At 37.2% G+C, this 26,937-nt stretch overlaps 2 protein-coding genes across 6 annotated transcripts in view; one reads left to right on the forward strand and one right to left on the reverse strand.

Annotated features, from left to right (window-relative positions):
- Window positions 1–2,271: 2,271 nt before the first annotated feature.
- c22h1orf53 (chromosome 22 C1orf53 homolog) lies at window positions 2,272–4,431 on the reverse strand. The gene is made up of 3 exons (XM_058761062.1): window positions 3,979–4,431; window positions 3,134–3,235; window positions 2,272–2,864 (listed from the first exon to the last, which is right to left on the reverse strand). Exons 1-3 carry the CDS (start codon window positions 4,213–4,215, stop codon window positions 2,793–2,795), a joined length of 411 nt encoding a protein of 136 aa, XP_058617045.1. The 5' UTR covers window positions 4,216–4,431; the 3' UTR covers window positions 2,272–2,792.
- Window positions 4,432–5,817: 1,386 nt separating this feature from the next.
- Window positions 5,818–26,937, forward strand: part of dennd1b (DENN/MADD domain containing 1B) — a 106,089-nt gene continuing 84,969 nt past the window's right edge. For 2 of the 5 annotated variants that reach the window (XM_058761829.1, XM_058761834.1), the window contains exons 1-2: window positions 5,818–6,151; window positions 6,800–6,864. In XM_058761829.1, the coding sequence (XP_058617812.1) occupies window positions 6,135–6,151; window positions 6,800–6,864 (82 nt within the window). In that variant the 5' untranslated portion in view covers window positions 5,818–6,134. Of the gene's footprint in view, window positions 6,152–6,799; window positions 6,865–26,937 lie in introns of those variants that run through there. The other 3 variants (XM_058761831.1, XM_058761830.1, XM_058761833.1) reach the window with 3 other exon arrangements.

Genomic DNA, 26,937 nt, shown 5'->3' on the forward strand with positions numbered 1-26,937 from the left:
TTGGGGAGATGCCCTACTGTTTTGTGCAGCTATTTACAGTCCTGTCCAAAGGAATCTGGCCCTGTGACTGTCAGTCAGATGTGGTGAGCTTTTTCAGGAGCACTGGTGCAACCACAGGGAAGCCGGTTGTCCATCTGACCACTTTGGTAAGGCATCAGCCCCAAGGCTGAATGACATTGTCTCTGTTGCATGACCAGACGGGCTGCTCGGCTACAGTTTGATTCAACACACACACAAACACTGCCAACAACGGCGTTATGGACCACACACCCACACACACTCAGAGGGACAGCCCAGATGCTGAAACTGATTTTCCAGCCATCATTCGGCTGACATCCGTTCCTCGCAGCCAACGCGTGTCATCCTCTGCCTGGCCTGGGCACTTGAATTGCAGGAACAGCAGCAGTCCGTGATGCTGCTGAGGGTGCAAGGGTTTGCCCCCAGTCCCCATGAGCTGGAAAGGATGGTTTGCCTGGACCAGAGATACGTTTGGATGCTGGACCAAGCAGACTGTCCCTACGCCTCTAGAAAAGTGGCAGTGCATGGACTCTGCTGTAGCATATGCTCTGGCTGAAGGTCAGGTGACGGACTCCAAAGCTCTGCAGATGCAGGAACTATAGCCCCCACGGCAGCTTGGGTGGGTTTCAATTCAGAGGGAATTACAGGTGAGAGAGCTTAGTGTGACTGAAGCCAGAACCTATGTGTTTCTGACCTTAATGACCTGCTGATGAAACAAAGGTAAATGATGAGCACGGAAAGACAATATAAAAAACAAGATGGCTAATACAGGCAGAAATATTCATGCAATAAACCACAGATTTTACATAAAGTTTGTAACCTTCGGCCGACTTGTATGCACAATTAACTGACAGAGGAAATAAACAGATCTCACCAGATGCTCAGTTTCGATACCAAAGGAATCTCCTGGATGGAGATGCTACTCAAGCATAACCAGTTTCCTCTCTTTCCAAGGTAGTCCCTTGAGGTTTTAGACTCATTTTCCCTTTCCTCACTTGCATGTTTTCTTGTTCAGTTGTTATGATTCCCACACCTGATCCCAGCGCATGACAAGACTAGCGAGCGCATGGCTTGTGAGTTGTTTGCTAAAGCAAGTTTTCTTGAAATCTGTCTGTGCTCTGAGGGACTGAGCATTGTGTAGCGTTTGCGTCTCAGTCACCAAATACTGAGAAACAGAGAAAGGAGGGACAGAAAGGGGAAAAAAAAGAACGACAACACTATGCGATCTCTGAAGTCATATGATGTAGAGGAATAAGGCAGACTTGAAAGTTGGCCTATTTCATGGTCAGGCACTAGGACTGGGAAGGGTCTTGAATGGCAATGCATCTACTTTAATGTGACAGACAAGTCCCTAGGCAAAACAAGCAGACCCGTGGCAGGCATGCCCAGGTACTTGATGAGTGTGACACCTTCGCCATTCCACTGGAAATGTTGTTGCCGTACGCTCCGCTGCCTCATCTTAGGTTTTATCCAAATAAATTTGCCTCTCATCCGGACTGACGATGCCACAAGCCCCTCGCCTGCCTGTCCTCCCTGGAACTGTTGAGATCATGAATCTCCTTGTCGACGTTCACAGGGCCTTGCTCCTGATAAATGTGCGCCCGCCTTGGGACCCTCCCGCCGCCTGATATCGTGCTCGGCGTCAGTCGGCAAAGCTGGGACAGGGCTCTGCTACACACACATTCAGAGACCGTTTCCTTGTTCCTGCCCTGCAATGCTGTGTGACAGGTTGGATGGCCAGTGCCTGGGGCAAAATCCTACTTGGCTTTGCACATCTACAGACAAAGTATCATGTAAATACAATGACCGCGCATGATTAGAAATGAAGAGATTTCTAAAAATCTGTACACTTACAATGTTTGCGCTGAAATCACAGGTTCAGTGGATGGAATAGACCAGAGTATGAATCTCAGATAGCCACAGGGAGATATGAATCAGACAGGGAAATATGAAGATGCATATAAAGGCCAGAAGGTAGCAGACACTAACAACTGAATATGATGTACTTTGAATGAATAATCTTTATATGCAATTAAACAATTTTTTATGTGGAAATACACAAACATGCACACGAAACCTCAAAAACATTCAGTCATTGCTGAAAGGGCCCAGGACCATTTTTGACCATGGTTAATCTCCTGTACCCTCAAAGGACCTTTGCACACAGGGCATTGACAACAAACCTGTATATAGCATATGTAAAATGTACAAGACCTGTTGAAGCAAAGCCAAAATACATTTTTGCATAAACATGGAACAATTCAAGGAGAACTTTTAGAAAGGTATTTTTTAATTAGTGTAAGTTGCATAAAATAATAATACATTCTTCAGTGAACTCATAAATGTTGTTATTACACACATTTTTTTAAACAGAAATGAAGCCTTCTAAGCCTATGTATTTAACGTCAACACACATTTATGAGAAGACTTCATTTTCCATGGCGTTTTCTTGGTCGTACATGTACCAGGGAGGAAGCACGTAGTCTGAATTGACAGCTGTCAAAATTAAGATCGCCTGTAACCGTATGAATATTCATCACTGCGAAAATTCCCGCTTGTGGAATTCATCTGACAGAGGAGCACACCAACTCCTGTAAGTCAAATCACAGTGGATAGATGTGATTCAAACCATTTCCTGGAGTGTGGGTTGCACATCTGGTGTAGCGTATTTCATCATTTTAAACAGAGTGTAAGACGAATGTGCATTAAAAGAAGTCCAAATTCAATATGGGAGCACACAAAATGAGTTGTTCAGCCGATCTTAACATTTACTGCTATACATAAAACAAAGAGTTGAAAGTTTTCTTCTTAGCAGGATCCTCCACATTAATTTGCCCGTACGGACACTGTCGAGAAAAACAAGAAGTTTAGAGTTAACATATGGGTACTGTAAAGTTAAAAAAGAATAGTATCATGTAGACAGTTTGCTTTTATTATGTATTGCGGGTTTCTGACAGAATGGATCTCCCCTGTCTCAGCATCATGCAATCCATAAAAAAAATCAACTAAATTTACTCTAAATAAAAATGGCTTACTATAAAATATATACAATACTAGCTGGCATTTGCTTTCAGCCCTCTTGTAAAGATATACAGCAGAAAAATATGAAGCTTACATGTCTACAGGCACTCCCGCAGCATTTTCCTCTTTTTCTATGTGCAAACTCGGTGAACACATTGTAGCCGGTTAGAGGGTCAATGTATGTTCTTTTCTGATTCTGTGAACAGATGCAATTTGGAAATGATCATGTGTTTTTTAACGTTAAGATATGATAAGACAGTTTGTTTATAAGGATCAGCGTTCCGTAAAGAACATATTTCAGGGTAAAATATCAAACTTCTACATGATTATAATATAAATACACATACTTTATAATGACAATCGTTTTAAAAAGTTGGAAATTTAACAAGTCTTCAGCATTAATGAAAATACAGTGGAAAAACAATACAAACGTGTTTCTTAAGCATCATTCCTAACTCTTCCTCAGAGAGCGCCGGCTTCATTTATGACAGCCTTCGACGCCAAAAGGGCCCGAGGCACTTTTTGTGGCATGCCATTTCAGATGCCATCCTTTGGCTCCATAGTGAAGCTGACACTGTCTGTGCATCCTCCAACTCTACGGGTCTTCCATAACTTTCCCTCGGCCATCAAACTACATTGCTCCTGACAGCCAAAAGGAACTTTCAAAAATGACCCAGTCTTCCGTATACATAAGTAGCCAGACTAGTCTGCCAGTACGAGGTCTAGTATGCTCTTTTTAGTTACCCAAGAATGTATAAATTTCCTTAGAAGCATAATTCCCCGATAATGCCTAATACTACTGTACTGGACCATCTATGTTGTTTAGGTTTTCTCACATAGGTCACTGATTTAGACTCTCTAGTGTGTCTACACGAGTCTCTTTAAGTGTGACACCAGCTGCTAGACTTGTAGTTTATAAGCGTTTGATTTTGCTCTTACCTTGCACGCGTCCATATGGAGCTCATGAATTAATCTGTCTTCATCTGAGAGCGCGCTCGTGTCAGGTGACTCGGTTGTGTTTTTATTATGAGAATTCGAAATTGATTCGCTCTCGCGGACAGTGCAATGTGAACGCGGCTCTCTCGTATTGTACACCTCTGTTGACATTATTATATTCGTTCGATTGTGTTTAAAACGTGTTAATATTAAAAGTCTACCTGAACCGAGCAGCAGCATATCTAATGCTAAAAAGTTAAACTAAAATGTCCTGTCACGACGTTCCTGGCAGTACGTAGACGTTTAGAGACAGTTCTCACAACCACTGCCTACAGAAAAAAAAAAGATGTTGTTGTTTGAAAAACTATATTCGCCCTCTGCCACCAATAAATGTTAAAAACACCGCTGTGTTCTTCCTCATGTGCTTTTTATGTTCTGTGCCATGTACAAGATGCATTTAAGCGCCCCCTCTGTTGGACTGTAGAATTGGGGGAAAAGTACATTTTAAGGGGAGAGGGTTGGCACACTATTGGCTATACCGAATATTTTTTTATTTATTATTATGCTTAAATTATTAAAGCCACCCACCTTAAAGTGTGTCGAACATTTCCACTGCAACTATACATTTACAAAAATACTGTTCATCGAACACACATTGACCTTGTGACAACATACAGGCAATGAAATGATATGAAATCTGTCTATTTTAACCCTTTTAATTAAATTAAATGTTAAATAGATTAAACAATCATGAAATCCAAAACAATTCTTGACACAGCAAATATAAAGGTAACATAAAAGCTATACCATTGTTTTGACTAACAAATGTTGCAATAAATAATTGTATATAAATAAAATGAACGATAAATAATTCAATTAAATATTATATAAATTATATATGTGACATTTAAAACACATGACAACTTGCGCTGACCTGACATTTATAAAAACTTAGATCATAGTTCAGGCAATCATCTGCCTTCATTATAGGCTAGTTGACTCTCACCTGTGAATACTTCCTTAGTTTAGAATATAATAAATTACTCATGTGCAACTTACTGAAGTGTTTTTTGAGAGTATAAACAATGTATTAATAAAAAAGTAACTAAAACATCTGCAAAAATAACAGGCTCATTTCACTTTGAAATGACAAACCAGTGACATGTAAAGTAGGCTACCGAGAGTTCCCTTCATTAACCACATTCACACAAACCTTGTAGTATTTTTCCGCAGGAAACAGACAGGCAAATACAAACGCATGTCCGCATATTGCAACAGGTTTTACTGACTAGGCGTTGTTGACCCATAAGAAACACAAGCTATTTTTTAAACAAGTGGGTGGTGTGAATTTATACTTCCTTTGCCTTACCAGAAACTGTTTATCTTCTAAACAGCCTTTGTTTTTTCCAACCCCATTTTTAAACACTAACTATAGATGTGTTCACATCCTTTAGAAACATTTGAGGGTGTAATGATATAAAAAAGGTAATCGTAAAACATGAAATCCTGCATAACATGCAAGCCAGCATCAGTAGACATGCCTGTGCAGGCATGCAAGAGGTAAAAAAAATGCTCTGACAGGCCAATTAAAGGGACAGCTCACTCAAAAAAATTACTTATACTGATCCTCATGTTGTTCCAAACCTGAATGACTTTGTTTCACACACACACCCGCGCGCACACGCACACAGAGAGACTTTAGGTATAATATTAACGACTGACAGTCTCAGTCACCATTCACTCCCATTGCATCTTATATGCCATTCAATGAAAGTGAATGGAGACTGGGACTGTCATTCTGCCTGTCATCTTATTCCGCATTTCACAGCAGAATGAAACTCATACAGGTTTCGAAAAAAAAGGGGGGCGAGTCAATAATGACGACATTTTAATTTTTGTACTATCCTACTGAAATACACACACGCGCGCGCGCTCGCGCCACCCAGGTGCTTCCTGGTGTTTTATTGCAAGATCACAGGCAGGGGAACCGAAACGGTCAGCAGCGCGTCCAGGAAGCGTCGCCGACAGACAGAGAAATGCGGCAGTATACGCGACTCTCCGTCAGGTTGCAGCGAAACTAGACGGTTCGCAGGCAGCTCGCGACGGTGTTTTATTTTCCCGCCGTCGGCGCGAGCTGCTGCTGACGCGATGCTTTAGCCATGGACAGCAGGATAAAGTAAGTCAACACTTGTTTACTTTAAACATTCCTCCGGTTTGTCGCGCTGCGCGTTATCAGTCTCAGTAATAAAAGTCTCTCGTATGGTTGAAATGAAGATAGCGGATGTTGTAAATCCGTTAGTTAGCTCATTTGGCTAATGAGAGGAGATGACAGGTTCAGCTGACCGGTTAGCTGTTTACCTCAGACATGCTAACTAGCCTAGCCGCATTCCTCTACAGCCATTTAAACTTGACAGCTGCACATATTTCATTTTGAAGGAATTAGACGCCTAAACATGTCTCACTATTAGCATGTATTAATTTGTTGTGTAATATAGCACACTGAAAGACTATATCATGAATTCTCAGGAGCATACTGTATTCTCTAATAACATGTCGAGCTTTTCACGGGGTAGTTCACGCAAAAATTAACATTCAAACGTATATAACTTTTTCTTCTGCAGGTGTTAGTCACCATTCACTTGTTTTATGGAAATATGCAATGAGAGTGAATGGGGACTGAGACTGTCACTCTGCATAACATCTTGTTTTATGTTTTTAACAAAAGAATGAATTGGTTTGGAAGAACAAGAGAGAGTAAATAATAACAAAATGTTCGTTTTTAAGCTGCTAAGTTAGTGAGTTCAACTTGCATTTCCTCTTTCAGCGAGAAACCTGCGAGAACTTTTGATTTGGCACTTCAGGTTGCTTGTCCATCATCTGAAAATGAAGGTGAGCCTTCATTTCTCAATTTATTTGTTTTGTTTGAGTGTTTGTATAGTTAATTTGATTCAAAGTTCATAAACCACTATGTTAGAGAGAGACCTCTCTTTTAGTTACTGACTTTCTTTCTTGCTATCTTCCTTGTCAGTATGCTTTGAAATGGCATGAAAGATATGTTTATGCATGCTTATGTAACACTGCTCATATTTCATGGCTTTTAAGTAATATGTGGTGTTTGTGTTTTAGAAAGATGTGTGACAGATGTTGCCATTTTTCACAATTTTTAAGTTTAGTGTCAGTGATAATATACAGATCAGGGTGACTGATGTATGATATTATGGCAATATACATTATGCAATACCGTCTAAAAATGTGGCAAATGAGACCTAAACAACACTTCTGAAATAATTAAAAAAAAGCATTTATCATGAATAAAAATTTCTGAAAATTCATAAAAAGAGAAGAAAATGGCGAATGTTCTAATATACATTAGATAATACCATCTCAAAATGAGGCATAAACAACATTTCTGAAATAAAAAGCTCTATTATAAACATAATTTTCTGAAAATTTACAAAAAAGAGAGAATATCCAAGTTTTAAGAATTGTCACATAAAACTTGTCATCAATTATGAAAAATATTTGTAACAACATGAAAATCTTTGTAACATTATGGCAATATACTGTATATAATACCACTTAAAATGAGGCAAATGAGACGGAAAAACATTTCTAAAAAAAAAAAAAAAAAGCACCGATTTAAAAAGTGTATTTTCTGAATTTTTAAAGCACAGTTGTATTAAGCTTATAATCGGTTATAATCTTTTTGCCACACCTGCTAATGGCTGGTGACGTGATCAAAAGATTTTTTACTGGCCATGAAAGATTTTTTTACCGGCCATGAAACATAAAAACAGGCAGTCATTACTACTACAGTGACTAAACATATTTACAATGTTTTTAATTTGTCCTTTACTTTACTTACAAGAAAAAATCAACAAACTTTGCATGTTTTCGGCAAAAGGAGCAGGCCACAGTGTTACGCCTGTTTCACACATACTCAGTTTGCAGTGTATGTCGTGCGTATTTTTTCCACGCTCATGTTAACAGATTAGAGCAGGGCTATTTACTTAGCTTTATTTGAGGGTCGGATTATTTTTACTTTTTACTAAGTAGCCAATTATTAATGAAGTATTGTTACCAATACTCCTCCTGGTGTCTCTATTAAATGCATTTTCCCTCAATTTTCCCTATTAATTACAGCCATTCAACATTACAGTATAATTGAAAGCCATTATTTTTAACATTTAATAGATTCTGAAATATTAAGTGATTTTAAAACAATCTTCACAAAAACTATAAATTGTATGCATAAACTATACAGATTAATGTTTATTAATCAGCGACTAGAGCAGTCGAGTGATTTCTCTTTTTCTTTTGTTCCTTGATTTACATCAATGACAGACTTCAGCAGGTTTTACTTTAAAAGCAGCGCTGTCTCTTTAAAACCTGATGCACATGACTCGTGCACATGATATCTTCTCCAAACTCTTTACGGTCATTTAAGACTTGATTACTCATTTAAGACTATGTTTATGAGGTGACTCGCCAAAACAACGTATTTTGACATAATTGTGCATGTTTTCGTTCGCTGAAGCGCTGCTGGTGCGCTGTCTGAAGCGGCTCAGTGTATGTGTAACTTACAGCCGAACGAGCAACCTTTCAAAATATAGCCTACTTCTTTGCACCGTTTCTGCAGCGGAACCCAGGTATTCTCAGGTTATGAAGGATAGAGAAGTGAAAAGTTAATCTTCCGAAATGAAGCAGCAATATCTTCTCAGGTAAAAGTTATTAGAACCGTGTCTAGGGACAAGCGGGCCATCACACTGCTCTGACCTTATCAGCCCGTTTGTATCCTATTATTTGATTCGCTCTTGTCGCTTATGACAGAACAGCATCACAATGATCTTGTCTTCGGGAAAAGATTATTTATTTGCTTACGTCAGAAACAGCGAATCCTTTTTAAAACTGGTTGTTGTTCCAACTACATTGCATTGTTATATTTCGGAAAAGTTTTACCTGCCAACTGGCGACTGACACTGTTACATATACTCGCCAACGTCGATTTTTACTCACATTTGGCACTTGGCGAGTGTTAATTTTAGGCCCTGGTTATAATATATATCTCTAAATTCATAACCATCTAAAAGCCTTTATTGTGCAACTTTGACTGATTTTGTATGTGTAACTCTTGTTTTGGGCTGATGTGCTTAGCTGTTTTCCGTGCTTGAAATGGATGAGTAAATGATGTGTTTCGTGTCTAGGGGATTCACAGGAAGGAAATTATTGCTGTAGATTCTTAAAGTGGCCAGATCTGATGTTCAGATCTTCTGATGGGTTGGCTTGGGTGCGTTTCCATTTTAGATCTGCACATGCATTTACCTTTTAGAAAAACCTGCAGATGTATTTGGTGTAAGAAGTAGGTTGATTGGCAGTGATATCGATCTCGGTTTGTAAATATCTTCGTATGCTTTGAGCTCTGCAAGGTTGAATAGAAACCACGCAGCTTTAACGGACCAAGTAACGACTGCTGTGATGTGCTGTGAAGTGAGACCATTATGAAAGAAACATTCTCATGTTTTGAATCAATAAGAGGTAAATGGATATGAAAAACGGCTTGTTATATGTTCAGCATATCTAATATCACCAATTTTTGTTCCTACCCTGAAACTACCATTATTCTTTCTGTTTGACATTGAAGGGGTGAGGAGCAGGTGGCTCACAGAAGCAGCTGTTGCTCTGACCGAAAAAGGAAAATATTCCCGGTCCAGCCGCTGACGTGAAAGTTGAAATAAGCTATAAGCTATAACCCACTTCCCTCATCATCATATGTTGGCGATCATCTCATTTCCTGACCCCGACTCTCAGGATTACAGCGTCATTTCATGTTGTGTTCCCATCGTTCTGACCCAAAGGGGATTTTCTTTTTGTTATTGCATATGACTAAAGCCTACTGACTTTGCTCAGACAGGGTATAACAACTTTCAAAAAATAATTTTTACCACTCAGTCAAAAATGGCGTGCCTACAAAAATTGCTTAAAATATATTATTAATATATATGATATATTTGAGTTATCTTATTGCAAAATATTGGATTCAATCATTTTATCTACTTGTTTCTTTAAATTATCACAGGTCTTATATTGCTTTTTGGAACTGACTGAACATTGGCCTTATTGAGCTGAGCTCATTAGGGGTTGACCGATATGTGTTTTTCAGGGCCGATACTGATCCAGAAAAGTATGAAAGACATCATCAGAATAGTCCATTACGGTTGAACCACTGATGGCAGATGGACTATTTTGACGATGTCTTTCATACTCTTCTGTGCCTCGACAGTGTTAATTACTTGGCAGTCAATGGGACAGTCACAAGCCTCCCGGTTTACATCCAATATATCTTAAATTGTGTTCCGAAGACGAACAAAGCTTTTACGGGTTTCGAACGACATGGGGGTAAATGATTAATGAAAAAAAATTCATTTTGGGGTGGAGTAACCCTTTAATACAAACAAGAAATCTGAAATCACCATCAAATAAGACTCTCAGACTTGCCTTATTAATATTAATATATTTAACTTTAAGCTATAACATAGGCTGGTTATTCTTATAGATTGAAACAAAAGTGCTTCAGCCAGGATAAAGAATATGAAAAGTGCTCAGAGTTGCTGCAGAAAACAGAAAAGGCTTATTGAAAATGCAAATTCATTCTCATCCCTATTTTGAACCGATTTATAAGTATGGTGTAAAAATTAATTAATGTCAAAATAACAAGGGCTCTGACAAAAAAAACTTATGCTTTTAAATTATTTTATTGGCAAATCGGTTTTGAAAATGACCTATACTGATAACCATAAACATGTTTAATATCAGTGCCAAAAATAAGTCGACTCCTAGAGCTTATAAAGCACCTCAGTTTTTGATTAAATATTGCAAAAGTTATCCACAAATAATGCTTTTTTCAGTCAAAAACTTAGGTACATAAGCTCAGCTCAATGAGGCATATGATCAATCAGTTTAAAAAAAGAAATGCAACCTGTGATAATTGAAAGATTTAGTGATAAAATAGCATAATGAGAGAGGTACAAGATATTTTTTTAAAAGGCCAGCCATTTATGAATGGGAACACTGGGAATTTGTTTAACGCAGCACAAGGGTTAAGTGGCTTTAGGGCCAAACAGAAGTTGGTCAAGGACAGGAACCAACACCAACCTGAGATAACAGGCAGGTTTTTAGCCGTAGACAATATCTTGTCGCAAATTTAATGTTGTGGTTTACACAATAACAGATCTTTTCCTGTTTCCAATTGAAGCATGTGATTGACTGCTCTCTGCCCAGTTCTTGAGTTTCATGCTGTTCAAACATGAGGGATCTTGGTTTGCATATTTCTGTAGCCAAATGGGGTGATTCTAGAGCAGTTGTGGTAACATGAAGCATTCAAGGGCATTCGTTGTATCTCATCAGACATTCTGCCTCTGTACTCACCTCGTGTGTCATTTGGCCTAATTTGATATTTGATCAGCTCAGTTTCTCTAGAGGAGAAGTGAAGTCAGACAAATCAAATGGACATGTACATTTCAGTTGCATTACATTTCATTTTATCAGTTCGTGGGAATCTAACCCTTGACCTTGTGGTGTGAGCTACACCGACCAATAAAAGTGGTAGGGTCTTTTTTGATGTTCAGTTAGTGTTGGTCAGTTTATTACTAGATGCTTGCATGGTTAGAGGAAACCACCCTTTGCTTTTCTGTCATCTTTCATTTCCCTCTCTGTCCACACAAGTTTACTCTTGAATGCATTTTCTAGTAGTGATGCATTTCAGTTTCACAATATCACGTTGTCTTGCTACCTGTAGGGAGTTTTTTTTTTTTTCAAAGGCTGGAAAAAAACTAGTCATCTAAAAGTTTGACATTATATATTGGTTAGGCTGCTAGACAGTGTGTACAGTGAAACTTTTGTATCTTTAAATTAAATTTCCCTTTAAAGCACAACTACTGCAACAATACACTTAACCACTGTGTTGCATCTCGCACTTTTTCAGCATCCTGCTATGAACAATGTGTTTGAATTGTCTAACATCGATTTGTCACATCGTCTAACAGTTTTTGAATGCTGAAGTTTGAGGTGGAAAACATTTATGCTTTTGAAGTCTCTTTTGCTCACCAAGGCTGCATTTATTTGATGATGAATACAGTAAAAACGGTAGTATTGCAAACTATTATTACTATTTAAAAATAACTGTTGTAATTTATTCCTGTGATGCAAAGCTGAATTTTCAGCATCGTTACTCCAGTCTTATGTGTCACATGCTACTTCAGAAATCATTCTAATATGCTGATTTGGAAACATTTCTTATTATCAATGATAAAAACAGCCATGCTTCTTAATATTTTAGTGGATATTCATGATTTTTTTTGATGGTCAGAAAATTCAAAAGAACAGCATTTATATGAAAGCATAAAAGTCTCTACTGTCACTTTTGAAAATAAATAATGCATACTTACTAAAGTATTAATTTCTTCTTACTTACCCAAAACTTTTAGGGTCAAGTGAATCTAAAAATGACCTAATTATACAGGATACTTTCAGACCGTTGAGCAACCAACTGACTAATTCATTTAGAAAATATGTGTCTTTGCACATCTCTAATATAAATAAAATGGCATGCTTTTAGAAACTAGAATTGTTTGAGGGATACTGTCTCCAACACAGGTCTGGGGTTGACAGGCCCAGAGACTGAGTAGGTGACTTATTTTAGCTAACATTAGAAGATGAATACTTTGCCAGATTGGATTAAGCATGACTGCCATGCTTGTGCTTGGCACTAGTGAGCCGCATTGATGTTTTTCATGCCCTGTGCCAAAGCCAGCAGATGATGCTGACTGTGCCAAGGCAGTAGGTGGAGACAGATGCTACCTGTCTTGCCTCCTCTTTTCATCCAGATTGCACCCAGTAATAAAGCAATAAAATATAATAGACCTGAAATTTACAACTACACTTGTGCTGCAATTAGCAAAGTGATTTTCCACCGATGACCAACAGCTTTATTTCTCTTTTGCACAGGCCACGTGTATTTCATTGGTGTTAAAGACCAGTTTGGCTAGGTGGTAAACTTGGTGCTAAAACTTTTTTTTTTTTTCGTTTGTCACCTGATGTAAAATGTTACATTTATATATAGTGTTATTTTTTCCGAGCTATTTTTTTAATGTTTTATTTGACTTTTTCTTTAGAAAATGTAAGTGCTTATGGCATTACTACACTGTAAAAAAAAAAAAAAAAAGTTGAGCGAACTTAAAAAAAATTTTTTTTACCAGCTTCAGCAGATTTTTGAGTTTGCTCAACTTGTTTTTGTGGGAGATTCTCAAATTTTTGTTGTATAAACTTAAAACAACAAGTTGAGAAAACTCAAAAATCTGCTGAAGTTTGTTGCCTTAATTTTAAGTTGGCTCAACTTTTTTTTTTTTTTACAGTGTAGGTGATTGCTGGTCAGAATCAAAAATTGTAAAAAGAAAAAAAAATATCCAAGTTTCTATGATATTCTGGTCCCTAAATATGGGATTCTTAAATTCAACTTGGATCAAAAAAAAAAAAAAAAAAAAAGGTGCTGTAGATTTTACTGCTTTAATAGTATCATGAACCTGATCAGGAATTTCACGGAAGAACAAAATTTTCAGATTTCGACTAACAGACTAACAGAAAGCTACTTGGTTTAAAAGTGATTTGTGTATATATGTGTATGTGTGTGTGTGTGTGTGTGTGTGTGTTTGTGTGAGCTGTGATTCATCATACATTGCTACACTATCAAAAAATGACACTGGACTATTTTTGCCTGTGAAATTTGCCCAAATTTTGCTAATGTGATGATAGCACCTTATAGGGATAGTTCGCCCAAAAATGAAAATTCTGTCATTAATTACCCATTCTCATGTTGGTCCCAACCTGTAAGAGTTTGTTTCTTCTGTTGAGCACAGAAGAAGATATTTTGGAAGATGTTGGTAACCGAACAGTTGACGGTAGCCGTTGACTTCTATAGTTTTATTGAAGTCAGTGGCAACAATCAACTGTTTGGGTACCGACATTTTATGCTCAACAGAAGAAACAAACTCATACAGGAACTTGAACAACATGAGGGTGAGTAAAAATGAGGATGACAGAATTTCGCAGAACTCTGCTGGACAAACTGTATCATTTGTGTATCATTTATGTCACTTGCACAAATGGTGTGGGAGTTACATGCCAAATGAAGTTGAATAATCAGGGTTCGTTTTCTTTACTTTCAGAATAATGAGCATTGAGCAATAGTAATAATGAAGCTAGTTTTGGCAAACATCTCTAATTGTAAGGTAAAAATAAGGTGTCCAAAAAAAGCTGTAACAATTTTGACTCTCCCTTTAAAGATCAAGTTACAATTGTGGGCTACAAGATTAACCTGTTTGGCTTTGTCATGTGAAGTTTGAGTCATCTACATAAATATTTTTAAAATGTACCTGTAGCTATTTTTTTTTTTTTTTCTTTTCAAATGAGTGTCCTAGCACATTTATTTCCCTGACTTAAGTTTCACACACCAGCTTTTGACAGGTCTGCAAGCCAAGGGTCTTTTTTTGCCATTTGACCCCCACCTTGTTAAATAACCTGATTGGCGCTCAGCTGTGTCTCGGGGTCAGCGCCAGCTAACACTTTGGTGGGGCTCCGCTGTCAGACTAACAATGCCGCTGTGCCTAAGATGGTGTTGATTGGTCATTACTCATAACGGCTACAGGCTAGTTTGCGCATGATTTTCTTTTACTTTATAGTCATGCAGATTCAATTCGGTTTGATCTGCCCTCATTATACTTGGGCAACTTCATCAAGTCTCCCCAGTCCCCCTTTGCCAGCATCACACAAAAATACAGCTTAATGATGGAAAAAAGCTTTAGTTTGAAGCCACGGAATAAGTTATCCCACCCACCCCTGCTCAGAAGTGAATTCAGATTGACCTCCAGTTCTGCAAGTTACGGATTTTCACTTCATGCTGCTTTTTTCTCGTCTCGCCGTGCTGAAGAGTCTCGTTAGTTGTGAACAGTCTGAAGCTGTTCCACTGGGGCTGTGAATATATGAATTTAAGATTATGATGGAAGTTTTGCCAAATTCACCAGCTCTGGACGGTTCGACAGTCACCGGTTCTTAAACTCCTTCATGTTGCAGCGCAAATGGAGAACCTTCTCAAATATGTTTTTTTAATTTATTTTTTTTATATCAAATGATTGATTTTGATTGACATGTTAGCGTTTTTTGCTTGGCATTTTTTTTTACTGCAGCTGGATGGCAAGGCCAGTAATGTAGTGTCTGGTGCTGGCGAGTGAAGATTAGCGGATATGACGGGAACAGTCAGGCCCTGCAGGGTGGCGGCCTGTTTCTTCTCAGGTGGTTTGACCCACACAGCCTCCCTCTACATGGGACCGGTGTTTTGCGTGGACGAATCTGCTGATTGGTGACCTGAGAGGCAGCACTCCCAGCCATCCAGACTTCCTTGTTTAAGTGCACCGTCGCAGTCAGTCTGCTAGAACATGGAAAGACTTCTTGGGAAAGACGTCTATTCTTGGGGTTGTGTAATGACATCAAAAGTGAGGATGTGGTAAATAATTAATCCTGCCGATTTAGATTTTCGCATTGTGTCATTTCAAATGCTGGAAACTGAGCCAAGGGAGGAAGTTTGCCTTGACTTCAACAAATACCAAAAAGGCCGACTCTTAACAAAGATCTACTAAAAGTTGCTTAGGTTCTTCTATAGGCTTCTTTTTTGAGTAGAAAATGCATTTTATAATGATAATAATAATGATAATTGTGTGATTTGGGTATCACACACTCCTAATGATAATAATTATACTGTTACCTAAATCATTATCATATGTAAATATGATATTTATTATTATGATGATATGAATGATAGTTAATAACTTAAATAATTACACACGCATGCATGCACGCACGCACGCACGCACGCACACACACACACACACACACACACACACACAAATTAGTGCTGTCAAACGATTAATCGCGATTAATTGCATGCAAATTAAAAGTTTTTGTTTTTTGTTTATTATTGTTATATTTATTATTGTATTATTATACATGTTCAAGTCTCAAGCAAGTCTTAAGTCATAGTACAAACAAATCAAGCAAGTCAAGTCAAGTCAGTGGCTCACCTCAAGCAAGTCAAGTCGAGTCCTGATAAGGGTCAAGTCACAGTATCAAACAGGAACAAATATATTTTTGCCACACGACCTTATTCATTTTTCCTCAGAAATTAACTTTTTTAATTATACATTTTAAATAATAATGTTTTAAATATAACATTTTGAAAATAGGCAAAATACTACTTTGTATACTGATAAGTCTGTAATTGAGAAAATAGTGATAAAAATCCAAGATAAAAATATGTATCTCGTATTTATGTTATATTGAGTTTGACCATCCTAGGAGATGATTTTTCACTAAATGTCTCCAGTGAAGCCTGGGATTCAGTCTCGGAGCACGCTAAAGAATTTCAGTGTGTAACAAAACATGCTATTCAATTTAAAATAATATGCTGACTACAAATCACCCCTTATATCAGAAATAAAATGGACCCAAATTTTTCATCGGATATAGACACCCAATTTGGACTCTTTCTTTCACTTTGCATGATTGCCTACATTGTTCTTGAAAACTATTGTCATCATGGCTCAAAACAAGAAGCCTATTACTGTTAATGTTTATGTATTTTCCCCTGTAACTTATCGATTTCTTTGATTGTATCTTAATAAGAACTAAATTGACAGCTGTGCATTTAAGGTCTGCCTAAGCTTTTTGTTTTGTTTTTGTTTTCTGTTCTGTTGGGGAAAAAAATAATTAAAAAAATTGAATATAGAAATATGAAATGAAATGATAGGCCTACTCTACGACATTAATGCCACCAGTAAGTGGTGGCAAATCACTGCTTTAGCACAGAAGCGTTCACTGAACTGATTCATTCAAAATTGATTCGTTCATGAACAAGCAAGAATGGGCCACTGAATCACTCAACCGATTCGTTCGAATCCCTGGATTCGTTCAGTATTCAGTGTGTTGCTTAGAGACGCGCGTAACTCTAGCTGTGGGCTCAACGGAACTGTTGGCAGCCGTGCTGAAAATATTACTATATCGTTATAAATATAAAAACTCATACTAAGGCCATTTTGACAACATATCTTGGATTTTGGGTTCAAGAGAAATATCACTAATCGAAAACACTGGTTTCCGTGGTATAATTCCATCTATTGATTTACAAAGAGGGATACTTGACACTAAAGCACTGTTTTGAGAGGCGAAACGCCAGCGAATTTAAAGTTTGACGTCGTTAATTACAAACACGAGATTATTAATTTATAATCACTTTAATTTAATGACAGACCTAAGCTGAATTTAAGACCAATGCTGTTTTCAACTAACGAACAAGCTTACATACATTGCCTTTATGAAGTGGTGATGTCCTGGCTTTGCAAATGCATATAGTTAATCCAAACATCACGAGATCTCTCTCTCCCTGTATTTGGCGCGCTGTGTTCCTGTGCTCATGCAGTGTCATGAACTGCGCAGACTCGGATCACTTCTGCTGCTGGTTCAGTGGCTTGCGTTTTGTTTACCAAATTATGTCGTAATGATTTATAATAATAATTAGAGTTGTTATAAAGTCAAATCCTGCCGAGTCATGAAGGTCAAGTCAAGTCTCAAGTCACTGGATCTCAAGTCCAAGTCAAGTCAAGTCATTTTCTTTATTTAGTCAAGCAAGTCACAAGTCCTTAAATTTGCGACTCGAGTCAGACTCGAGTCAAGTCATGTGATTCGAGTCCCCCACCTCTGATGTATTGTGAAAATATGTACATGTATATATTTATATTCTTATAATTTATATTATATATAAATATATTTAATATAAAAACATAGCATATTTCTCTGAAATGTATACATGCATGTGTTTATTTATATATACGTAATAAATATACACAGTACACACTAGGGGTATATTGTTGATATTTCAAGAATATTTGTGATAACGATATTTATGACAATATACAAAAAAGTATGGAACAATTTTTTTTATTGGTGATTGCAGCTGGCAGGCAGCAGCATTTATTAGTTCAAACACAATGAAGGGCATTTTCCATCTTTTTCCAATGAGCTACTGTCATCGATGACAGACTACCTAATTCGAAGTATAAATCTATTGTCATGAGGTGGCAGAAGCAGCATTACAGTGCAAGAGTAGTGACCAGTGTTGGGCAAGTTACTTTAAAAAAAGTAATTAGTTATAGTTACTAGTTACTTCTCACAAATAGTAACTGAGTTAGTAACTGTTACATCGTTATGAAAGTAACCAATTACCAGGGAAAGTAACTATTGTTCAAATATGTCAAATAACTTGGATACCTCCAATGTTAAATGAATGAAATGGACACTACATGGAATAAACATTGTACACTAATACAAAACAACAATTTAAAAATACTTTTTAACATTCTAGCAGACATTATACCAGCAAAGCACAATTTAACTTAAAATGTAATTAAGTTAGTAAAATATTTTGTGGCCATTTTTGAGTCCCCCTTCATGCAAATAAATGCAGCCTTGCTGAGCAGAAGGGAATTATTTTCAAACATTAGAAAATATTACAGATCCCAATTTGAACACTGTGTGAACATTATAATAAATGTATTAATAGAGCTGTTGTAATTATTATCATTATTATTGTCTTTTAAAATTTTATTTAACAGAACAACAGTAAAATTACAATACTAACATTTATGAATGTTGATGGAGCTTTTATTTTGACGGAAACCCGCAGGAAGTCCTCGGTGCTTCTTTTTGTTGGTTGACAGCAGCAGATTTATAAATTATTCTCATTACTAAGTTGAGGAGATGCACATATCACATTGTCACATGCCTTGTAAAAATTCATAAAATGTTACTGAGCAACTGACGAGTAATACAGTTTTAGCGCAGATTTCCCTCACAGTTTGGACTTTGAACCCTGGCTAACGAGACAGCGTCACAAGCTCATGCAGCACTGTTTCAATGCAATCCAGGCGTGTATTAGAAAACAACGTTCTGCAGTGTATTTAATTGTTAAAGGCCATTTTGTGATTTTAATCATCATACAGTAACCAGCAACAACCACCCTTTCCTCTTCTCATCGGAGACATGCGACGCAGTACTAAACGGTCTCTCGCTGTCGGTGCTTGTAATGATTTTTGCGTCTTTCTCGGACAGTTTTAAATGCTTTGACACTGCCGTCATGTTTGCTGCATTAGTGCGCGCCTCTATTTGATCGCGTCTCGTCATTGTTCGGTACAATTTATTAGGTCTTTTTGTTTATTTTCGGCTGAATAATTTCAGCTGTTGAACAATCGGTGCATCTCTAGTAAATACATCATTGCGTCGCCATATCATGGATATCGCAATATGACACTTTTTTTTTTTTTTTTAATCATGTAAAAATTTATAACGGTATTATCGTGGACGTTATGATATGGCACAACCCTAGTACACAACACACACATTATGTAAACAAAAACTTTTATTTTGGATGCGATTAATCCCGATTAATCGTGTGACAGCACTAAACCAAATGTTACTAATTACTAACTAAACCATATTGCTAATATTATCAACAATAATAATTGTTAATATAATGTGTGTGTGTGTGTGTACGTAACATGATCAAATTTAGTGTTATTAATACTACTACTACTACTACTACTACTACTACTGCTAATAATAATAATTAAATAGTAATATATTGGTATTATTCATTTTCATTAATTAATTGTTTATATAACTTTTTCAATTTATCCCTTTGAAAACTCCACTGCTACAGCCATACACATTTAGATGGACATCTTTGACCACTGCGTCTCACACTTTTTTATTTGAGAAAGAAGTGTTGGGCATAAGTGTTGTGTCTCTGAGACCAAGTGTGAAGTTAAAAAATAATCCAGTTTTTTTCTCAAAACCTTTGTGTGCTGTTTCATTCTGTTTAAATGCCTGTTGGGTTCATATTAGTTTGGATTTTGGTTAAACTTATGGCTTCCTCTCTGAAATGCTTATTTATTTAAAACAATTGATCTTACACTAGGTGGAGAATTTGTCTGTTTGTCCATTTCATTTATTTTTGCCAAAAACATCTTCGTTTTGTAGGTGTGCACAGTTACATATGATTATCCTCAAAGCCAACAGAAAAGTTTCCTTGTAACCTTAAAAGCAGACTAGGCTTGTTGCATTAGCTCAGTTCTCATTTTTCAAACATTGCAATATAGGCCTACCTCGGCTAAAAATGTTCACGTGCAGAGTGACTTGTGGCAATTTTTTTTGAGTTTGGTATCACAGTTCTGGCCTCTTTTTGGTCTCCAGCCCACTTTTCACCACTGAATGTAGGTCAGTCCCCACTGCTTGTCTTTGTGAGGGTTTTGCTATGCTATTTGTCATTGAATATCATGTGACTCATCCATGAGGTCTTTGTTGTCACACATGGAACCGTGGTCTCTCACTTGATTGGTCCTCGGCTCCTTCTCTGTCAGATGGAATTAGCATACAGTACTCTCATTAGTTAAGTATGTGAGCATGCCTCTCTCATCCTCAAACCATTCATTATTTTCTGTGAGAAATGCTTTTAAACGACGAGCTACACTACCATTCTACAGTTTGGTGTCTGTAAGATTTTAATGTTTTTGAAAGAAGTCTCTCTTGCTCATCAAGGCTGCATTTATTTGATCAAACATACAGTAAAAATAATAAAATTATTAAATATTATTACAATTTAAAATAGCTGTTTTCTATTTGAGTATATTTTAAAATGTTATTTATTTCTGTAATGCGAGGCTGTATTTTCAGCATCATTACTCCAGCTTCAGTGTCACATGATCCTTCAGAAATCATTCTGATATGATGATTTGCCGCTCAAAATACATTTACCGTCATTATCAATGCTAAAAACATATTTTAGTGGAAACTGTGCACTGTTATTTAATTTTTTTTGATGAATAGAAAATTCAAAACAACAGCATTTGTTTGAATCCGAAAGCTTCTGTAACATTATAAATGTCTTATACTATCAATTTTATCCAATTTAGCTCATCTTTGCTGAATAAAACTATTAATTTCGTTACAATAATTATTACATTGACCTCTTTAAAGTTTTAAAATCTCCTGTTGACATTATTAGAATGTTTGGCATTCAAAATCTTACACATTTGCATTTTTTTAAAAGCATTTTTAAGTCTGTAGTCTCCTTTTAAATGCTAAGTTCCAGAGCACAGACCAAAATAATTTTTAACTACATGTCATATGAACAATCAATCACTAATGATCCAGATTTAAGGTTCACAAATCTTAAAACACGCAAAATGTGCGTCATTTCACGACAGCCATCAGTAAAAGTAATTATAAGTTGAAGTTGAATGAAGTGAGACAAATGTTGATTCGTTAACGGAACTGACTGATTCAGTGATTCATTCAGGTCTGATTCAAGTCAGTCTTTCAGAATGATTCACTAAACGAATCGCTCATAAGAGTCATTTGCTTATCAGACAACATGGAACAGAAAACTGCTGTCTTGTCTTTCATAGTACCAAATTCAACATTAACACTTTTGCTGAAACGAATCGCACATCATAACAAATCACAGATACATCAGTTCAGAAAAATTCACACGTTTCTCTGTTTTTATCCCAGAAGAGTTGGTTTCCCAGAGGTCACTGCTGATCGCCTGAAGGCATAGGCACTACAAACGTGTACAGTACTTATAAAAACACCTTCTCTGTCCAATGCCTAATTGTCATATGCTTTAATAGATAATTGAGTTTTTCCTGCAAGGTAGCCCATTTTTAGATGTGTGTATGTGTTATGTGTGAGGCAGATGGTGCGAGCATATGGTTTGCAACTTGTGATTACCTGCTGCAGCCCCTTTCCAGCTTTTCTCCTCACGCACCCAAACCGGAGTCGCGGCTGCCCCCCTTTAAGAGGTAAAGACATTTTAATGTCCATGAGATGTAGCCTAGCTTGAGATAAGGCAGTTTGATGACTGATGTGATTAGCGAGCTTGGCAATACCTCCAGAACCCCCCCCCCCACCACCTCCTCCTCCCGTGTCTGTACCGTGCATATAAATTACCCTTGAGTCAGGAGTTAAGGTGTGATTTGCGAGGCAGATTGTTTGAATGTTGTTTATTCTCTTTGTGGTGCGCTGGCTTTCTTTCCCGGCATTACATGCTAGCAATGAGCCCAACCAAATGGTATGCAAAAAAAAAAAATCTTTCACATGCAGACAGTTGATAAACATTCCCGCGATTGGACATGTATTGTGACAGACTGCACTAATATACAGTGATATGCCGGGACTGTCACATAGCCGACATCCATATGCTGCTCCACTCAATCATGAAGCTGTGAAATTGGGTTGCACCCCAACTAGCTTCAAGATTTTTTTTTTATTCCTCTCTCTCTTTCTCTGTGCTGTTTCCTAGCTGTTTTCTGAACTCTATAAGTGTATGTAAAATATGCAAATGAAGCCGCACAGGCTTTTGACAAATTGTCACACATTGCGATAAAACATGGGAATAATCAGCGTTTGATGTTTGCCGGAGAGCCATACCAGTTACACCATGCCAGTAACTGATCTGTATCACCTTTTAATCATAGTGCTTTAGGATTTATATATGAGATAAATATGTTCACTTGCACACAAATGAGACCGAATCGCTTTAAGTCCATGGTTTCGTATGACGTACAAATGCAACATGCTTCAGGTTCACTTTGACATTCGTGTGATTGCGTTTTTGGGTGTCACAGGTGATTATAAGAAGCTAATGACACACAGAGGAGATGATGATGATGATGATGGCATTTCTCGAAATTTGGAATGAGGAGCGTTTGTTGAAAAATGAGCAAAATGTTTCAGCTACAAACAGACGCAATGCAGAATGACAGCTCGAGGGTTTATACGAACCACCTTAAAATGTCACCAGAAATTAGGACAGAAATATAGGCCTATTACTATTGCATAATACTATATAATATTATTTATAATAATTATTATATTAATATTATTATATAATAAAAAAAAAAAAAAAAAACCTACTGTTTGTACTGTTAAGCTAACCGAGACTTGTTATAGCACTTGCTTATCGTTGCTCTTTTGTTGATTTTGATTGCTTCCATTGTCCTCATTTGTATGTCACATTTGTAAAAGCGTCTGCTGAATGACTAAGTGTAATGTAAATGTTGTTATTATTGTTATTATTACTATTATTAGTAGTGTATATACATTTTTTAATATTCTTTATAAAAAGTAATAATTTTATCACGTATGTGTGTATGTATATGTATATGTGTATATATATGTATATGTATATGTATATATATATATATATATATATATATATATATATATATATATATATATATATATATATATATATATATAAATATATATATATATATATATATACATATATATATATATATATATATACATATATATATATATATATATATATATATATATGCTGTAACTGTCATGAACACAGGTAAATCATTAATCAGTCTTATGAGTATAGAGATGAAGAACCTGGCAAAATGTCATAATCGTGACAACAGACAGCTTCAATCGCTGCAACTTCTTGTAAACTTCCTAAACTTGTAATCTTGGCAGTTGCATGCTCAGTACATGTGAATTTTTGGGTTTCTCTTTTCACAGAGAAGTTCACAGGCAGTAAATGATCAGTGTGATACTTTAAAGAAGCATATCATTGCTGTAAAGTATATCCTTTTTTAAGGCTGTTGCCAGCTAAAGTAGCATGAAATGTAATGCTATTTGTGGCGTGCGAGGAAAAAAAAGAGTGAGGGGAAAAAAACATTTTAAAACGACTGAGTGTTTTCTTTCAGTTCAAGCTTGAAAGATGCCTGCTAATCTGCTTACCCTTTTAATTGTGAGATCTGGGGGCAGAGCTGCTCGAAGCTAGAATAAAGTTACTGATCCAGAAGTAAACTGATGACCACAGTTATTCCTTGCTTTTGGCTTCCAAACACTGGCCTCCCTCCCCTCTCCACTCCCCTTCATTCTGGAGGGGAAGAAAAAAGCTCCTTGTACCAACAAAAGAAATTTTTTTTTGCCATATGTTCGGTTGACATCTTCATCAGGTTCACAGCGGGTTACCTTAGTTAACGTTCACTCCACTGCTTGATGGGATTTTCTACCAGTTCCTTGAGTAGCTGGCTCAAAGTCTAGACGAGCCCCCAAAGACAACCAGGACCCTTCCAGCATGCCAGGCACAATGGCATTATTGTGGATGTCGAGGAGCTGGTGCTTCCTCTTTACACGGACCTGTTCGGGCACAAAGACAATGGCTTTGTTCTGGGGCATGGAGTGGGTTAATCCAGACCTCTACATACTGTGAAATAAATCTTTTATAGATGAGCGAAAAAAGGAGCGGAAGAAGAAAAGGTTTTGCCAAGGAGGTTGCGAGTTCAGCATTTTAACCTTTTGGCCAAGAATGAGATGAGAGGAGAAGGAGGCATGGAGGGAGGGTACAAAAAGGAAAGGCAGACAGGCAACACATAGTCCTTCATCTCTGGATGAAGACAGAAACCACTGGTTTCCAATGCACTCGTTTGCACTCGTTTGTCTGGTGCAGAAGAGACTTGACTGTAAATATTTTGGACGCTTCTTACAACATGTTACCATTGCAGAGTTAGTCTCATGTGTTAAAGGCATTGTTTACCCAAAAATGTATTCATTAGCTCACCCTCATGGTTGTAGATATATATTTAAAAAAAAAAAAGACTCATTGTCCAGTGGTGACCCCTTTGGCTTTGGTTTCATGGACGAAACCAGTCAAAACATTCTTTGGTGTACTTTCTTTTGTTTGTGCAGAAAAAAGAAACTCATACAGGTTTGTAATGAAATGAGGTTGAGTAAATGATGCCTTAATGTTCAAGTTTGGGTCAGCTATCCCAAACTTTGTGTGGGTCTTAAAAAGGTTTTAGAATGTCTTAATCACTCTTCCACAAATTAAGGCCTAAAAGGGTCTTAAATCAGAGCAGAAAGTCTTAAACTCATAGTCGTGGCACAAATGAATATATGTCTCAGTATTTTTTTGTTTTGTTTTCCAATACAAATATCTAAACCTCTTTAAATCAAGAGACAATCAAAATGCAAATTGGACAGATGAAGTCTTGTTTTCTGAGAAACTGAACAAAATTAAGGGAGTTTATGCTTGAAACAAGAACAAGTATTTGTCAGTGAGATATTAAAACTTTCCTTTGAATTAAGCTCATTTTTGAGCCCATTGGCAGATATTTGTTCTCGTTTTAACCAGAAACTCACTTCATTTTGATCAAGTTCTCATAATACAAGATTTCTTATCTCATGTCATTTTGCTTCTCAAGTAACTGTATCTTGAGTTAAGAGTCTTTAGAGATTTACTCTGGAAAACAAGACAAATAGATGAATAATGTCTCACTGTTGCAGTGTGATCAGAAGGTACAGTGAAAGTTATTTCCATATTCTAGTTAGACTATTTTGTGCAATGAAATAAAAAGTAATAGAGATCTGTTGGAAGTTGAGTTTTTAAACTTTGAAGCGTTGCCAATAAAATATATTTATATTTGGAGACCATATTTACGTATTGTGTTCCAATCGATATATTCCTTAAATTTTCTTTTCTTAAAACATTTTAAATTTACCTCCATAAAAAGACTGTATCACTTTAAAACAGCATAAAGGCCTGTTCACATCAAGAGCGCTATCTATAAAGAAACAACAATAACTAGATTATCGTCCACACCAACGAATTAAATGGTTCTGTCTATTATAAGCATGTGCTGCCGTTTTGTTGTCTCCCGCTTTAAATGCTTGAGCTCTTCAAAGCAGGATGGATTCTGATTGGTTGTTAATATTGAAGCTGAAAAAAACGTGAAAATAGTTCCAGTGATAGTTGTGGTGTGGACTTCCTTATTCTCATAGAGTTAGAACGGTAATTAAAACTATACAATTTTTATTTGCTATAGTTACCGTCCTTGGTATGAACGGGCCTTAAGAGGACAGTGATATGTAAGAAAGAATTACAGCCTTGTTTACATTGCCATACGATCATTACATTAACAAGTAATTTGCCTTTCCACAATGAAAACGCAACACGTCGATTCGCAACACATTAACGGGCAATCAGATGTTAAATATTAAGTCATGTGGACAAATGTGCTGTCGCTTACTGTATCTTTCAGACTTCGTCCACTTTGCCAGGTGCTAAAATCTGATTGTTTTGTCCTAGCCATCGACAAGTAATTTGTTTGTCCACTCTTAACTCACAAATTTTGCGCATTGCGCCACAATAACAGCCAGTAAAATCATATTTGATGTGATAATCAGTAATGCGGAGTGTTTTGGACGCCGCTTTTGTCGCTCACTGACTAGGACACAGCGTTATATTGTGTAATTTGACAGACCGTCTCCATTGCCCTGTGGGTTGTACAGTTTAGACTCTACTTCGATACTACTTAATACTATGATAATGACACCTCACATATTCACAATACTTGTTGACACAGTTTATTAAACACAGTTCGGTCCCAAGGAGCCATTAAGGTATGTTGAGGTTTTCCATCAGCGTACGATGACAGCTTGGCAACTCAATCGGCTCGGCGTGCGTTTGGCGTATTGGCTCTACACCCATCCCGTTCGCAGATAGACAGACAGAGGTGGTAAAAAGTGGTGTCAGCTGTGAGCTCTTTCCACCACTCACCTATTAACCTTCTTCCCCCCGGCCTCGGCTCTATCAAAGCGGCGTGTATCGACTTTTAAAGACAAGCATTCCCGGGACGTCAAAACATTGATTTGCGACTGACCCGCGCTGTCTGCGCTCGGGGCGGCGGCGTGTTGCCACGCAGCGGCGGTCCTGTCGAAGGTTAGCCGTGCACGAAGCCCAGGGGGAATCTCTGGAAGGGCCCTCCCAAGCCTGCCATCACC

Source organism: Onychostoma macrolepis, chromosome 22 (assembly GCF_012432095.1).
Source record: "Onychostoma macrolepis isolate SWU-2019 chromosome 22, ASM1243209v1, whole genome shotgun sequence".
NCBI classification, from domain to species: Eukaryota; Metazoa; Chordata; class Actinopteri; order Cypriniformes; family Cyprinidae; genus Onychostoma; species Onychostoma macrolepis.

What these genes read in the sequence shown, in the direction of transcription:
- c22h1orf53 (XM_058761062.1), bottom strand. Translation starts at nt 4,215, where the DNA reads ATGCTGCTGCTCGGTTCAGGTAGACTTTTAATATTAACACGTTTTAAA. An exon ending in TCCATATGGACGCGTGCAAG is followed by an intron (nt 3,236 to 3,978) that starts GTAAGAGCAAAA and finishes ATCTGTTCACAG; the next exon opens with AATCAGAAAAGAACATACAT. An exon ending in GCGGGAGTGCCTGTAGACAT is followed by an intron (nt 2,865 to 3,133) that starts GTAAGCTTCATA and finishes TTTTCTCGACAG; the next exon opens with TGTCCGTACGGGCAAATTAA.